Source organism: Mirounga leonina, unplaced genomic scaffold, assembly GCF_011800145.1.
Source record: "Mirounga leonina isolate KUSES-001 unplaced genomic scaffold, KU_Mleo_1.0 Mir_151, whole genome shotgun sequence".
Classification (NCBI taxonomy): Eukaryota; Metazoa; Chordata; class Mammalia; order Carnivora; family Phocidae; genus Mirounga; species Mirounga leonina.
The window spans coordinates 105089745-105103765 of record NW_023270377.1 but is presented as its reverse complement, the minus strand read 5'-3'; the positions used below and the strand labels follow the sequence as shown (position 1 = coordinate 105103765).

The 14021-nt window shown below is 39.1% G+C and overlaps 1 protein-coding gene across 1 annotated transcript in view; it reads right to left on the bottom strand.

Moving 5' to 3' along the window:
• CNTNAP5 (contactin associated protein family member 5) overlaps positions 1-14021 on the bottom strand; it is a 632291-nt gene that overhangs the window by 98643 nt on the left and 519627 nt on the right. Inside the window, exons 16-17 of the mRNA XM_035008223.1 lie at positions 10824-11063; positions 2435-2659 (exon numbers count right to left, since the gene is read on the bottom strand). Coding sequence (XP_034864114.1) covers positions 2435-2659; positions 10824-11063 — 465 coding nt within the window. The remainder of the gene's footprint in view (positions 1-2434; positions 2660-10823; positions 11064-14021) is intronic.

Here is a 14021-nt window from a genome sequence, read left to right as displayed (position 1 = left end):
TGGGGGAGGTGGTTCTCTGAGACAGACTGAGGGGAAGCGGGCATTACATGACTAGACACTGCCTGGACACCCATCTCCTGTGAGTTATAGACTGAGATGTGAAGCCTGAATTTTCACACTGTCCCTGAGACCTAAGCTTAAAACAAACAAATAAACAAACAAGGCACAGGTATCTCCTTGCTTCCTGCACTTAGCCAGGGCTTAAAAAATGAAAATGACTATGGTGTCAAGTAGAACATTCAGGGAAGTGAGGCTTTAGAGTATAAGAAAATAGGAGATCAGGAAGAATTCAAGAATGCCTTCCCAATTAAATAAATTCAAGTTATTTAAAACACCCTGTGTTTCAAAAAACAAATAACACTCTTCATTTAGAGCTATGGTTAAGAACACAAAATATGCTACCAGAGTCAGGGAAGGAAGACTGAATTCTAACTCTTTTACTTACTTGCTTGTGAGATTTTAAGCAAGTTATTAAGTGTCTGTATGCCTTAGTTTCTGGAGCTATGAGATTAATACCACCAACCACATAGGATTGTTGTGAGAATTAAGGGCTGTGCACATTAATTAGAATAGTGCCCAGAATGTGTGTGTGTGTGTATGTGTGTGTGTAGAGAGAAAGTATATGGAGCAGTATGTATATGAAATCGAATATTCCTGTTATGCATTGTCTGTATCCATAGGTACAGCCTGGCAAGTAAAAATGTGCCATTGAATCACACCTAAAAGATGCTTTGGGGGGTGAAGCTGATTATCAGGAGATCTGGCTTTGGTCCCAACCATGTCATGAATTATCTGGCTGACCTATGTTAATCAGTTAATCCATGCTTCAGCGTCCTCAGCCAGACTTACCCACCTCACAGAGACATTATGGGGGCAAAGTTTAAGATATGACAAGTTAATATAATGGTTCTAATCATACAAAGGTCTGCTGATAAATAAGAGGTTTGATAACCCATAGTGGTTCCTTTCTCTTTGTAGGCTCATCAAGATCCGATAGTCTTGGAGTGGTTAGTCACTACCCCAGGAACCCTCTCTCTTTTTTCCTTCCCTTGCATTTGCTCTTAGAATGAATGAGTCCTGTTATTGTCTGTGGGACACTTATTATTAATGTACTTCAGGCCTGATTGAACTCACATGACCACCAGGTTTGATCCTTGCGTTAGGCCCACACAGCTTTCTTTATTTTCAGTGTCATAGTCACAGGGCAAGATGAAGCAAAGAAGAATAACACCCATCCCCTACCCCCCACTCCCCAAAAAAGTAGAGCAAGATAAATACCTGGAGTCTCTGTGGAGTCTCTGCCCTAAGGTCTGGAGAGGGCAGAGTGTATGCTGTATATTCCAAGCCTCCTTTCTTCTCTGCCCCAGCACAGTCCAACCTGGGGGATGGTTCTAAAGCCCAGACTCCTCTCATTGTATCGGGGCAAATTACAAGAGGAGGAAGAACATACTCTTGATCACGGGAACCTGTTCTTTGAGACCTGACTACAGGGATGTCCACATCTTTGCCCTCTTTGTCTGTTCTAATAGTTGTTCCATCCCCTAAGATTTTGATCTCACAGTGCCCTTGACCAACAGTCCTCCTCATTGTGAGGTGGAATTACACAGTGAGGGAAGAAAACCTGATTTCTCCTAAACAGCTGTCAGAACTGGTGTTCTTCAACAGCCCTTGCACGAAGTGGGCCCAGTTCCTGTACCCCTTTAGCCTTCGCATATTCCATCTTGTTCACATTCTCTTCAAAGTCTGATTCTCAGCACAATGCCCCATATTGCACAGGGGTGTGACTCACATACACCACTTCTCTCCAAGACCTAGGCAATTAACTCTTATTAATACAGCCTACATTTTTGCTTTTTTTTTTTTTAAAGATTTTATTTATTTATTTGAGAGAGAGGATGAGAGGAGAGAGAGAGCACATGGTGGGGGGGGAGTGTCAGAGGGAGAGGCAGACTCCCTGCTGAGCAGGGAGCCCGATGGGGGACTTGATCCTGGGACTCCAGGATCATGACCTGAGCCGAAGGCAGTCGCTTAACCAACTGAGCCACCCAGGCGCCCTGCTTTTTGTTTTAACAGCCCTCAGTAAAGGCGACTGCAGCAAAGATGACACGATATATGTGATGAGTGTCCTTCTGAAATTCAGATATGCTTATGATCGTCTCTTTTACACTTAATGGATTCCAGCACAGAATAAATAATAAAGAATTACTGCTACACAGTTGAGGCAAATTAAAGGCAATGCATTTGAGACTTCAGCAATGAATACAAATGCAGGTCATGAAGGTAAAGTACAATCAGGGCTTTGGCTGGAGGTCCAGGATTAAGCTGCCCCGGTAGGACCAAATTTAGGTTGAAATTATGCAGTGTTCTGAAGGGCACGCACTGTCCCTCTAGCCCACTGTGACACTCCATCAGACTTCATGCTGTCAGTACTCACCATTCTTGCAGAGCAGGACAGCCAGGTAATCCTGAGAAGAAGAATTGATGTAGAGCAAGAGGCTGGGCGCCTGGGCTGTCACAAAGCTAAATGCAATATTTTCCTTGGATGGAGTTGCATCTGCGTAAATCGCTGAGGATGAGAGGCTTATATTTTTGGTCACTGGGTAGGGTTCTTGAAACATATAAGTAATTGAAGTGCCAGCCTCAAAAATAGCAGAAACCTCTGAAAAATAGAAGAGGGGAATGCACACATTGCAACATTTAGTTGATTATTCAGGGCGGCAGTAACTGTTTATTGTTTGCTATGCATCAAGCACAGCATGAGGGTTTTTGCCCGAATTATATAATATGCTTTCCACAATAAGTTTGTAGTGGCAGAAGTCGTTACTCTTATTTACAGATGAGAAATATGAGACTTGCAGGGGTTAAGCACCTTGAACAAGGTTGCATAGCTAAAAAAAGAGAGCTGAGATGTGCATCCTGAAGTTTTGTTCCAGTTTAACATACATTTGCCGTATAACTACCATGTGCCAGGCTTATTTCTCAAGAAGCAAAGATAAACTGTCCCTGCCTCCAGCATAGTAGAGATAAAGTTTACTGGGACCTTCTTAGTTTCAAAACAGATTCTAGCAGTTCCAGCTTGTGTTTTTCTGGTGTGTTAGGAGGATTATGAGTGGGTCCTAAGTTACTGAGAATAGGACACTGGGAGAAGCAGTGGTAATTCTCATGGTGTTGGGTAAAATATTAGGATCTGTGGAAACAGAAAATAGAGAAGCTGTCTAGGAATTTGTATTCAATTCCAAAGATAGCAAGCGTGAACAAATAAGCCTTCCTATGGGATACGATTCCTATAGCATAACGCATTGGATGGAGTTCTGCCACCACCATGGAAAGAGGCAGCATCTACAAACCAATGACATTCAATTAGCAGGAATGTGCAAATCACCCACCTTCCCTGTATCATGTGCTCACTCCAACTGTTATCCTTTTAATTTGTTGGAACGAGCACAGGATTTGGCTTCTGTTCTGGATCTGAAGGCTCATTCAATACCATACTAGCTGTGTGGTCCCAGGTTAAGTTAGTGAACCCCTGTGGAGACTGTTTTGTCATCTGGTGAATGGGAAACATAACACCTCCACAGTATTTCTGGGTGACTAATTGTGAGATATTGTGTGTAGAACACTTATAAGAGATACATTATAGTTGGATCTTGTAGGCTCTTCATATTAGAAGAGACTTTAATCTGAACCCGTCACAGTTTCCTTCACAGACTGTATCTGTTTATTGACTGAATATCCATCCAAATGCTGAGATATTCTTTTCTTTCAATACAGGCTGCTCTAAGTTCTCCTTCAATTTTATCTCTATACAGTAATATAGTATCAGGGCATGGAGGAAAGTTTCCTTCAGAGTACAACATAGCTTGGATCTGGCAGCAACCCCCTACTATAAAGATAGCACAATAAACATGAACCCATATTGGCATGATTGATTTCTCTTTTTCTGGAATCATGTAGAATTTTCCTAATTCCCCATGAAATCCCCTGATTGAGTTGGTGGCACCTAGAACATAATCAATCCTGGCTTTCCCTTCCTAATTCTATTGCAAATTTGTTCTACCTTTGTGAAAATTCCATAACAGCCTGTAAGAGTGCCAAAAAATTAAAGTTGCATATTTATGCATATTGCTTAGCAGATTGGGAATACCAGTTCATTTTGACTAAAGGTTCAGAGAATGTGTTCTGCATTTATCATTCGGGTTACATTAGTACTCCTGATTACAAAGATATGCGGCGGAGACTTGTGAGGATTCCGGTTAATCATCAGCTTGATTCAAGCACTTTCCTTGAGTGAATTTCCTCAGGGACATTTGGCCTGCATTTTGAGCTACTATCTCCTAGTTAACAGAATAACGGCTTTTATTTGATGTTGTGAGTATGTTCAAATGTAACTGTAATACAGAGCATTCTGTTATGAATAGCATATTAGATATGGGCATATATATTACATTTTTTCTTAATACTTAGGACAGGAAATTAAAATGCAAAGCACTTTTAAATTAGAAATGTCCTACCAAATTTCTGTCTTCCTTTCTCCCCTAGTCCCAGTTCTAATTATTCTTAATGTTTAATTATTTTAATGTTTAATATTTTGATACTGTCAATTTTAACATAAAGCTTCCTTGAGCAAAACACCTGGATTCTATTATTCTCTAAGTTTCTTATATTTTATAATCAAAGAGTTTAAGCTCCCTGACCATATTTAAGCTGAGTGATTTGTCTGAATACACAAAACCACTGGGCTCATTAGAAGAAAAATCTTAATTTGGATGTGATCATCTATGACCATCATGCTACTCCAAGGCCACAGAAGAAGTATTAGCATTATCTATTGAGCACCTACTTGGTGGAAAGAATTATGCTGATTATGTTCTGAGAAGAAAGGACACGTATCAAACAAAACAAAACAAAACACAATGGAAGGTAGTCTGGAGTGTGATGTGTGTGACAGAGACAATGATCCCTAGAGCTGGAGGTCTCTGTGGCTACAATAGCTTGACCAGACCTTATAAAGAGGAACTCCACACTGACCAGGAGTAAAGTGTGGAATGAACTAAGAGAAACAGCTAGGAAATAATGTGGCACTGAAGAGAGTGTGTCTCTGAGCCAGCTGTGGAGTCTGACAGATGGGAACTGACACTTGGCTCTGCCCCTCTTTAACACTCTCACAGGATCCCACTCAACCTCAGCTCATGTACAAGTAGAGATGGATTCAATCTTGCAGTAGGTAGAAGGACTGGAAGACATTATGTAGAAGCACAACACTTAGCAGGAACTCAATAGACAATAGCTGGTCTAAATAATAGTGATAGAATTTAGAATTAGAATAAGCGTAAGGTAATGAGTAGGCTAGTGATTACCTAGAAATCAGTCAAGGTGTGATTAATTTAGCAGAACATCAAACTAAAAATATATGAAACAACTGGCAATTTGAATGCTGAGTGGATATTTCATAATATTAGACATTATTCATTTTTCTGATGATGATGGTCTTATGGATCTGTGTTTTTAATAAGCTCTTATATTTTAGCAATACATATTGTAATATTTATAGATGAAATGATGTGATATTTGAAGTTTGCTTCAAAATAATAAAGGAAGAGAAGATGTGAATATATAGATGAAATCAAAATGGTCATGAGTTGATCATTTTTGAAGCTAGATAATGGGTGCATGAGGATTCTGAAACTCTTCTCCCTATTATCACCAAGAATTGGGTCTTTTTGTAAAGAAAAGCAAAAAAAAAGTGATACACACTGGCAGGAAGGTAAGTATTAAAGAACTTTTCAACAGGTTTTTGGCAACCGGTAAGGCATACTTACATATGCATACTATTTTTTTCACTGAAGTTCCATTAGCAAGAAAATAATCAATCCACGTGTTTATCACAGCATTATTTATGTGCAAAAGTTGGGGCAATCTAAAATTCCAAAACAGGGGTGCCGGGGTGGCTCAGTCGGTTAAGCATCTGCCTTCAGCTTAGGTCCTGGGATCCAGCCCTATGTTGGGCTCCCTCCTCAGCAGGGAGTCTGCTTCTTCCTCTCCCTCTGACCCTCCCCCTGCTCATGCTCCCTCTCTCGTCTCTATCTCTCTCTCTCTCAAATAAATAAATAAAATCTTTGAAAAAAATAAAAAAAGAATAAAATAAAATTCCAAAACAATAATAAGAACAAGCACTTAGTGAGACTTTATTTGCCAGGCACTATCCCAAGTGCTTTCTGAAATGCTTATTAAATGTCACCACAACCCTCTGTGATGGATTTTTGAATTTTCTAATTTTATAGATGAGAAAACCAAGAGATTGGGAAGTGAGTTACATAAGTGGCATCACACACTGTAGACTGTAGATGAGCCAGAATCTGAACTTAGGCAGATCAAGTGCAGAATGATGCCACTATTGCTAAGCTAAACTGCTCTGGGGATAGAATGGGTTAAGTAAGCAGAGGCAATCCCACCAGTTGGAATTTATTGCAATCATTAAAACTGATGAATTATATAGAAATCTCTATAAAATGAAATAAAGAAAATTTGATATAAAATGTAGACATGAAATACAGAATTATTGCAGCTATATTAAGTACAAAGAAAAGAGCTAGAAGCAAATCAGATTTCCTTTTTAATATGTCTATTTGAGTAATTAGATTTTTTTCTAGGTTCCCAAATATATTTCCAAATAGAATTCCAAATACATTGTCTAACTTTTTAATTAGAAAAAAATAACAAATGACACCACTATGACAGCCATATACAGATTCTTCATATAATGGTGGGGGTGCAGGTGGGCTAAAGACAAGTACACATTAATAAGTGGTGTTAGAATAGCTGGATCTCCGCAAGTACCCAGTAATAAATGGTGTTAGAATAGCTGGATATCTGCAGGCAAAAGAATGAAGCTGAACCCCTATATCACACCATCTACAAAAATGAACTCAAACTGCATCAAAGACTAAATGTAAAAGCAAAACTATAAAATTCTTAGAAGAAACCATGTCCATAAACCTTTGTGACCTTCAGTAAGGCAATGATTTGTTAGACATAATACCAAAAGCACAAGCAACAAAAAGAAAACAGTAAGAACCAGATGTTATGGGCGCCTGGGTGGCTCAGTTGGTTAAGCGACTGCCTTCGGCTCAGGTCATGATCCTGGAGTTCCGGGATCGAGTCCCGCATCGGGCTCCCTGCTCGGCAGGGAGTCTGCTTTGCCCTCCGACCCTATCCCCTCTCATGTGTTCTCTCTCATTCTCTCTCTCTCAAATAAATAAATAAAATCTTAAAAAAAAAGAACCAGATGTTATAAGAATTAAAACTTTTGTGCTTCACAAGATACTATCAAGAAAATGAAAAGGGAGAAAATACTTGCAAAGCATATATCTAACGTGAGAATTGAATTAAAAATATGCAAAGATTTCCTACAACTATACAATAAAAAGAAAAAAATAACTCAATCAAAAATGGGCAAACACTTTAAACATTTCGTCTAAGAACATGAAAAGATATCCAATGTTATTAGTCATTAGTGAAATGCAAGTCAAAACCACAATGAGATACTATTTCACACAGTCACCATAAGATGTCTTTTATCAAAAGGATGGATAATAACAAGTGTTGGTGAGGATGTGGAGAAATTGGAATCCTTACACTTTGCTGGTAAGAATGTAAAATGGAGCAGCCACTTTGAAAACAGTTTGCCAGTGTCCTCAAAAAGTTAATTACCATATGACCCAAGTAATCCCACTTCTAGGTATATACCCAGGAGAACAGAAAAAGATAAAGCCATACAATATGTACCTGAATGTTAATAGCAGCATTATTTATAATAGCCAAAGAAATGGAAACATCCCAATGTCCATCAGCTGATGAATGCATAAACAAAATGTGTTGCATCCACATAATGGAATAAAGTACTCTTTGGAAATAAAAAAGGAACAAAATACTGAAATGTTAAGTGCTACAACATGGATGAACCTTGGAAACATTATGCTAAGTGAAAGAAACTACACATTAAAAGGCCACATAGTGTATGATTCCATTTATATGAAATATCCAGAATAGGTAAATCCATAATGACAGAAAATAAATCAGTTTTTTCCAGGCACAGAGGGGAGAGGTGAAGGAGGGGTAGCTACTAATATGTATAAGATTCCTTTTTAGGGTGATGAAAATATGCTGAAATTAGATAATAGTGATGGTTGTGCAACTTTTGTGAATTGCTAAAAATCATGGCATTATACAATTTAAAAGGGGGGATTTAGGGAAGAAAAAGAGACACATGCAAAACATTAAAAAAAAATGAATCCTATTACCATATTCCTATACTGAATGAAATTAGGGTGTTAAAGAGAAAAAAGAAACCAAAAAGATGCTGGATGGGTCTCCAGCCCTGACATTTATTAGGAAGTCATTCGACCTCTGTGAACTTCAATGTTCTCAATACGTTAATATCTTCCCCACTAGGTTGGCCAAGAGAAATGTATGTTGTGGTCAATAATTACTATTTAATTGCATGATTATCATTACTCTGTACTGTAATCAGAAACAGAGAGTAGGTCAACGGATTATAGTTCTGGCCCAGGCGTTGGTAATTCCACCCCATATATTTCTAGTATTTACACCCCGTAAAATACATATGCCCTGGGAAGTTAACATGGAAGAGTAACCCAATCGTGAGCACCCTTGTTTAGGATCATCTCCTAGCTAGTGACTCTCATTTCCAGTCCAGTTCCCCCAGGTAACTGGCATGGCTAGAAGGCTTGGTTAAAAGATTCATCCTACATACTTTGCAGCTACTGCATATAAAGGAAATCATTTCCTTAGATTTATGAGAAAGAGGAGAAAGTTTGGAACTGTGAAATATGAAGCAGGCTGAAAAGGCTAAGCACATATTTGTCTATTTTGCTTATAGATTGAAGTAAAAAGTGGGGAGAGAGCACAGAGGCTATTTCAACATATGCTGCCAAAAGATAGGGTGATATGGACAGAAGATAATTAATCAGAGTTGTTTCAGGAAAAAAAACAAACACAAAAGCCAATTAAAAACTAAGCTAAATTTAGAACAATATGATCTATGAGATGTTTGAGCAATGTCCCTGGAGAAATGTAGAATCACACTGTTCTTCTTCTTCTTCTTTTTTTTTAATTCCAAACACAGGACTTGGGTATAGATCCTATAGAACAATGCTAGTTTAACTTTGTGAGAAGGCCTGATGGTATTGATTCTGTATTTGCTTCTTCTGGCCATGTGGGACCAGACTAAGGGTGGCATTTAATTTTTTTTTAGGGGCAGTTATTCAGATACCTGCCCCAGTGTGAAAATCCAGTGGCACTTGGCTTGTCTTAGCCCATGGTCAACACCTACTGGGATGGGGCCACTTTATGTCAAACTCCATGCAGGGCCCAACACACTGTTGGCCCTAAAATTTGTACCGTTCATTTTCTCCCAAGGAGTATAATGATTCTCAACAATAATAAGCAAGTAATTCAATCTAACTGTGGAGAAGGCCAGTGTAAATTATGAAGAGCTCAAATTACAGAGTCCTTCAATGAGAACACTGGGTGTTCTTCTTTTGTCTATTGTTTTTAAGTTCCAACAGTAAATTGGACTAAATAAAGCATTGTTTGGTAGAGGTGTTTGGGAAATGTGTTTTAATGAATTGACAAGAATTATGCATAATTGCCATCACTGTTTAAATGTAAATTGTATTTCAAAGTAATTAAACCATTTTATTTTAATAGTTTAAATGCTGCTCTTGAAATATTGTTTACATTATTTGCTCAACAAACATTTTTTTTTTCCCATCAATAAAATAAACTTTAAAATCCTGCAAAGATAGATAGGAGACCTAATCTTTTGCCCTTGTATTTGAAAAAATACTAAGTGTTTATATTGAATAATGCGATTTTATAGTTTGTAGAGTTATTTTGAATTTTTCTAGAGAATTTACACCATGACCATCACTCCTTGTTCAAGGTATACATCCATCATGGTTAGTTTTATCAATGCAATGAATTCATAAGGCAGGAGAGGATATAGAAAGACCCTGGGACAGGGATTTTGATCCCTGTGTTCCATTCCCAGCCCCTTGATGAACCAAATGTGGATCTCCAGGCAGGGCTTTTAAAGCTTCAGACTCCACTCACATCACCTGCATAATAGGGAGATTTTACTAGATGCATGGTATTGTTTCTACTGACTTACCTATATGTTCCCTGTTGTAAAAATACTTTATTTTTTTTAAGATTTTTTTATTTATTTGAGAGCGAGAATGAGAGACAGCATGAGAGGGAGGAGGGTCAGAGGGAGAAGCACACTCCCTGCCAAGCAGGGAGCCCGATGCGGGACTCGATCCCGGGACTCCAGGATCATGACCTGAGCCGAAGGCAGTCGCTTAACCAACTGAGCCACCCAGGCGCCCTGTAAAAATACTTTAAAATGACTCAAGCATCACTAAGACTCTTCCGGGGTACAATCTATAATGCCGCCATTACATGCATGGGTTAAGGAACTGGGACTGGAAAGATTAGTGCATCCCTCGAGATCAGGCTGATACGACAGAGATGAAAGTCCACCTCTCCTAGTGTTCAGCTGGCCTCAGCCAAGGAGAGCTTGTTGCACTGTTACTATCCATCCTGTCCGGTCTCAGTGCCAGTGTCCACACACAGTGAAAATGGCTGTATGTAATTATGTTGAGGGGCCACATAGAGTTTTTAAACAGAGCAAAATTGAAGAAGGTAAAAGATCACTTAAGGAGTGTCTAAGGGCATGACTTGATCATGGCTTATAGGTACTGCAATACAGAATGGGGATAAAACAGAGGCATCTACTGTACCTTTTTTGCAAAAGGGTCCTTCATATGGTGAATTGGTGCAATCACAGAAGTACCCACTGTACTTCTCCACACACTTGCCCCCATTGTGGCAGATGCTACCATAAGTGCTGCAATGACCTGGGCATCCAGGCCGGACTCCAGATGTGACTTTTGCCCTCTCTTCCAGGTCCAATTTCTGCCCATTCAAGTGTAGGGAGCGTATGCATCCTAGAAAGCCTTTCTGTCTTGATGATGTTCCCCCTAAGCAGTGAAAAAGAAAAAGAAAAAAAAAGTAAGATATCATACAGTTCAATTCTTTTAGGTTTAATATTGACACTGGTAACTGTTAAGCACTATTCTGTTGTCATGCTGTGTTGAGCTTTTCCATTACAGTTTCCAATGAGAATTAGGAATTCAAACAGCATGTGCAAAATGCATGTCTTTCCAGGCTGGGAACCTCCTCACCCCTAACTCCAAAACAACAACAACAACAACAAACAACAAAAAACAAAACAAAACAAAAACAAAAAAACAATGGGGCGTCTAGGTGTCTCAGTTGGTTGAGTGTCCGACTCTTGGTTTCTGCTCAGGTCATGATCTCAGCATCCTGGGATTGAGCCCCATGTCTGGTTCCATGCTTAGCAAGGAGTCTGCTTAAGAATTCTCTTCCTCTGCCCCTCCCTCTGCTCTCTCTCTCAAATAAATAAATAAATCTTTAAGAAGGAAGGAAGGAAGGAAGGAAGGAAGGAAGGAAGGAAGGGAGGAAGGAAGAAAGAAAAGATTATATTTCACATGGAATCCTATAGTTTATGATGTTTAAGACAGAAACTACAGATTACCATGTTTCTTGCAAATGAAATAAAATGTGTCATGACATAGTCTATAGCAGACTTTTGTCTGAAGTAGAATACTCAAGCAGGATTGTCCCTTCTGATGGAATTAGAAGCAAGCTGTTAGGCACATCAATTTAGAAAACTGCAACAAGTTTGCATTGCTCATGCAGTGCAATGCAAGCACTGGAAGGTGGGCAGGCTTTAGGACAGACAGACATGGAGTCATACTCCATGTCATTAGCTGATTAGCCATGTTGACCACTGATCACCTCAGCCTTTGCTACATGATCTGTAAATTAAGAATAAGTTTGTTTAGTGTGTTTACAGTAAAGCTTAGTGAAGATCATGGAATACAGTACATACTCAATCATTATTCTTTGCTATGCCCTCTCCTGAGCCCTTAAAATGACTCAGACAAGTAGGTTGTTTATATATGTACATTGCATATGTATATATGTGTGTGTGTGTGTGTGTGTGTGTGTGTGTGTGTGTGTATAGAGAGAGAGAGAGAGAGATCCTAGCACTTACCTCCAAATTGTTATTTGGAAGGCAAATTTGTCCTTTTGGATTAAAGAACAGGATTCTAACCCAACTTTCTGCTGCAGGGACATCCTGAAGTTTTCAGAGAGATTCATAATGCTTGTTACAAATTATTCAAGAATGGTGTAGATTCAAAGTGACAGAGGACTTTGTTACCATTGGAAATCCAGGACTCTACTAGCCTAAACCTCTGATGTCAGAAAAATGTACACTGAGAGACAAAAGCCAAGAAATTAAGCTAAATCCCATCAGCAGGTATTTGTTTGGTGCTCAAAATTATGGGAAATCCCAGAGAAGACATAGGTCCAGCTTGCCTTTAAAGACACAAGTTCTACTCCAGATTCAACAGTGCGGGCTCAAGTCCACACACATGAATAAATGGAGGGCACCCTCAGGTGTTCAAGATCTACAAAGTATATTAACAGAGACAAAAACAACAGGGGCAGGACAGACTTGTCACTTATTTTCTGTATCTATCAACTCTCCTTTCTGAACCTCATTCATTTCTAGCCCTACAGCTCTATTAAATCTTGGTCTAGCAAATGACCAGATAAAAATATATCCCCGCCAAGGTGGATACAGATGAGAATTCCAAATGTGTCATCTCAGACCAGGAATATAGACTTTAGACAAGAAACAAAGCAGTAAGTTAAAGAAATGAGTTAGGTAACCTAAACATTCCTGGCATCAGTCAGCCTCGCAGGGTGGACAAGGAAATAATTGGAAATGGGTTTGATGGGAGTATAGAGTGGGGTTGAGGGAGTATTGCGACTTCCCTGAATCACACCAGGTCTACAGACACATAAATATGGGGATGGCAGCCACTGGCTGCATCCACAGACAGACATAACACTCCAAAAACATCTTTTATTCTGAAATAATGCTGAAACTCTACTGTATTTTCAGGTCTGATAAGTGATATTCAAAAAGGCCAGGAGGTCAAACCCAAATTGCATTCTCCTGTCTGTCTCAATTTTAGTGAGTAAATCTTTTAACCACAAGATAAATCAATTATAAATACAAGCAGATCATAAAGGAAGCCTCATTATTTCCTTTCCAGAGATTGTGCAGAATAAAGAAGGGAGGATTTATGTAGTCAAATGTTTTGTCTTGTTTTTTTTTTTTTTTTTTCCCCTTATTTTGCAGTCACTCCCTGTGGTAGATTTGAATAACTCTTCATATATCTTGTTAGTGGCATTTTTCTTCTAGCAGAGGTTGAGAATGCAAGATCTATTGCACATTTTCTCACGTGTGACTTAGTCAACAAGTTTATAAATGGAGATGAAAGTGGCTGGGGTGGTTTCCCTGGCAGAAATGCACTCCTTGAGGTTTGAGACATACAGATTATGGAGAGAATGATCCAAAACAAGAGGATCACTTCACTCTGAGATGCTGACAAAACACGCGACACAAAGAACTATGAACAAATTGCACAATGAACTAAATTTCAGTTTTCACCTGACTGCTTTACATTCTTTACAAAGGATAAAACCTAGAGGTCAGGCTCCTTTTTTCTTTATGGAGAAGTAATAGGTAGACTAAGAATAGAATATTTCCAGAGAGATGTTCCTTGCCTACACACTCACACAGTCAGGTTGTTGGTGCTCTCCATTTTCTGATGTTACCTGCTATGTGTAGAGTTTTGTTGCAGGTGTGAACCTTCTCTGAACGTTGAATACTCTACAGAGATGCAGCCACAATCTTCCTTCCCCCTTCTTGCTCAACAGTCCTTTCTCCCCAAAAAAGTGCTTTGGATGTGCTCTTCCAGATATCTCTTGTTCCATCTGCTTATGCTGCTGCTTCTTCTTCTTCTTCTTCTTCTTCTTCTTCTTCTTCTTCTTCTTCT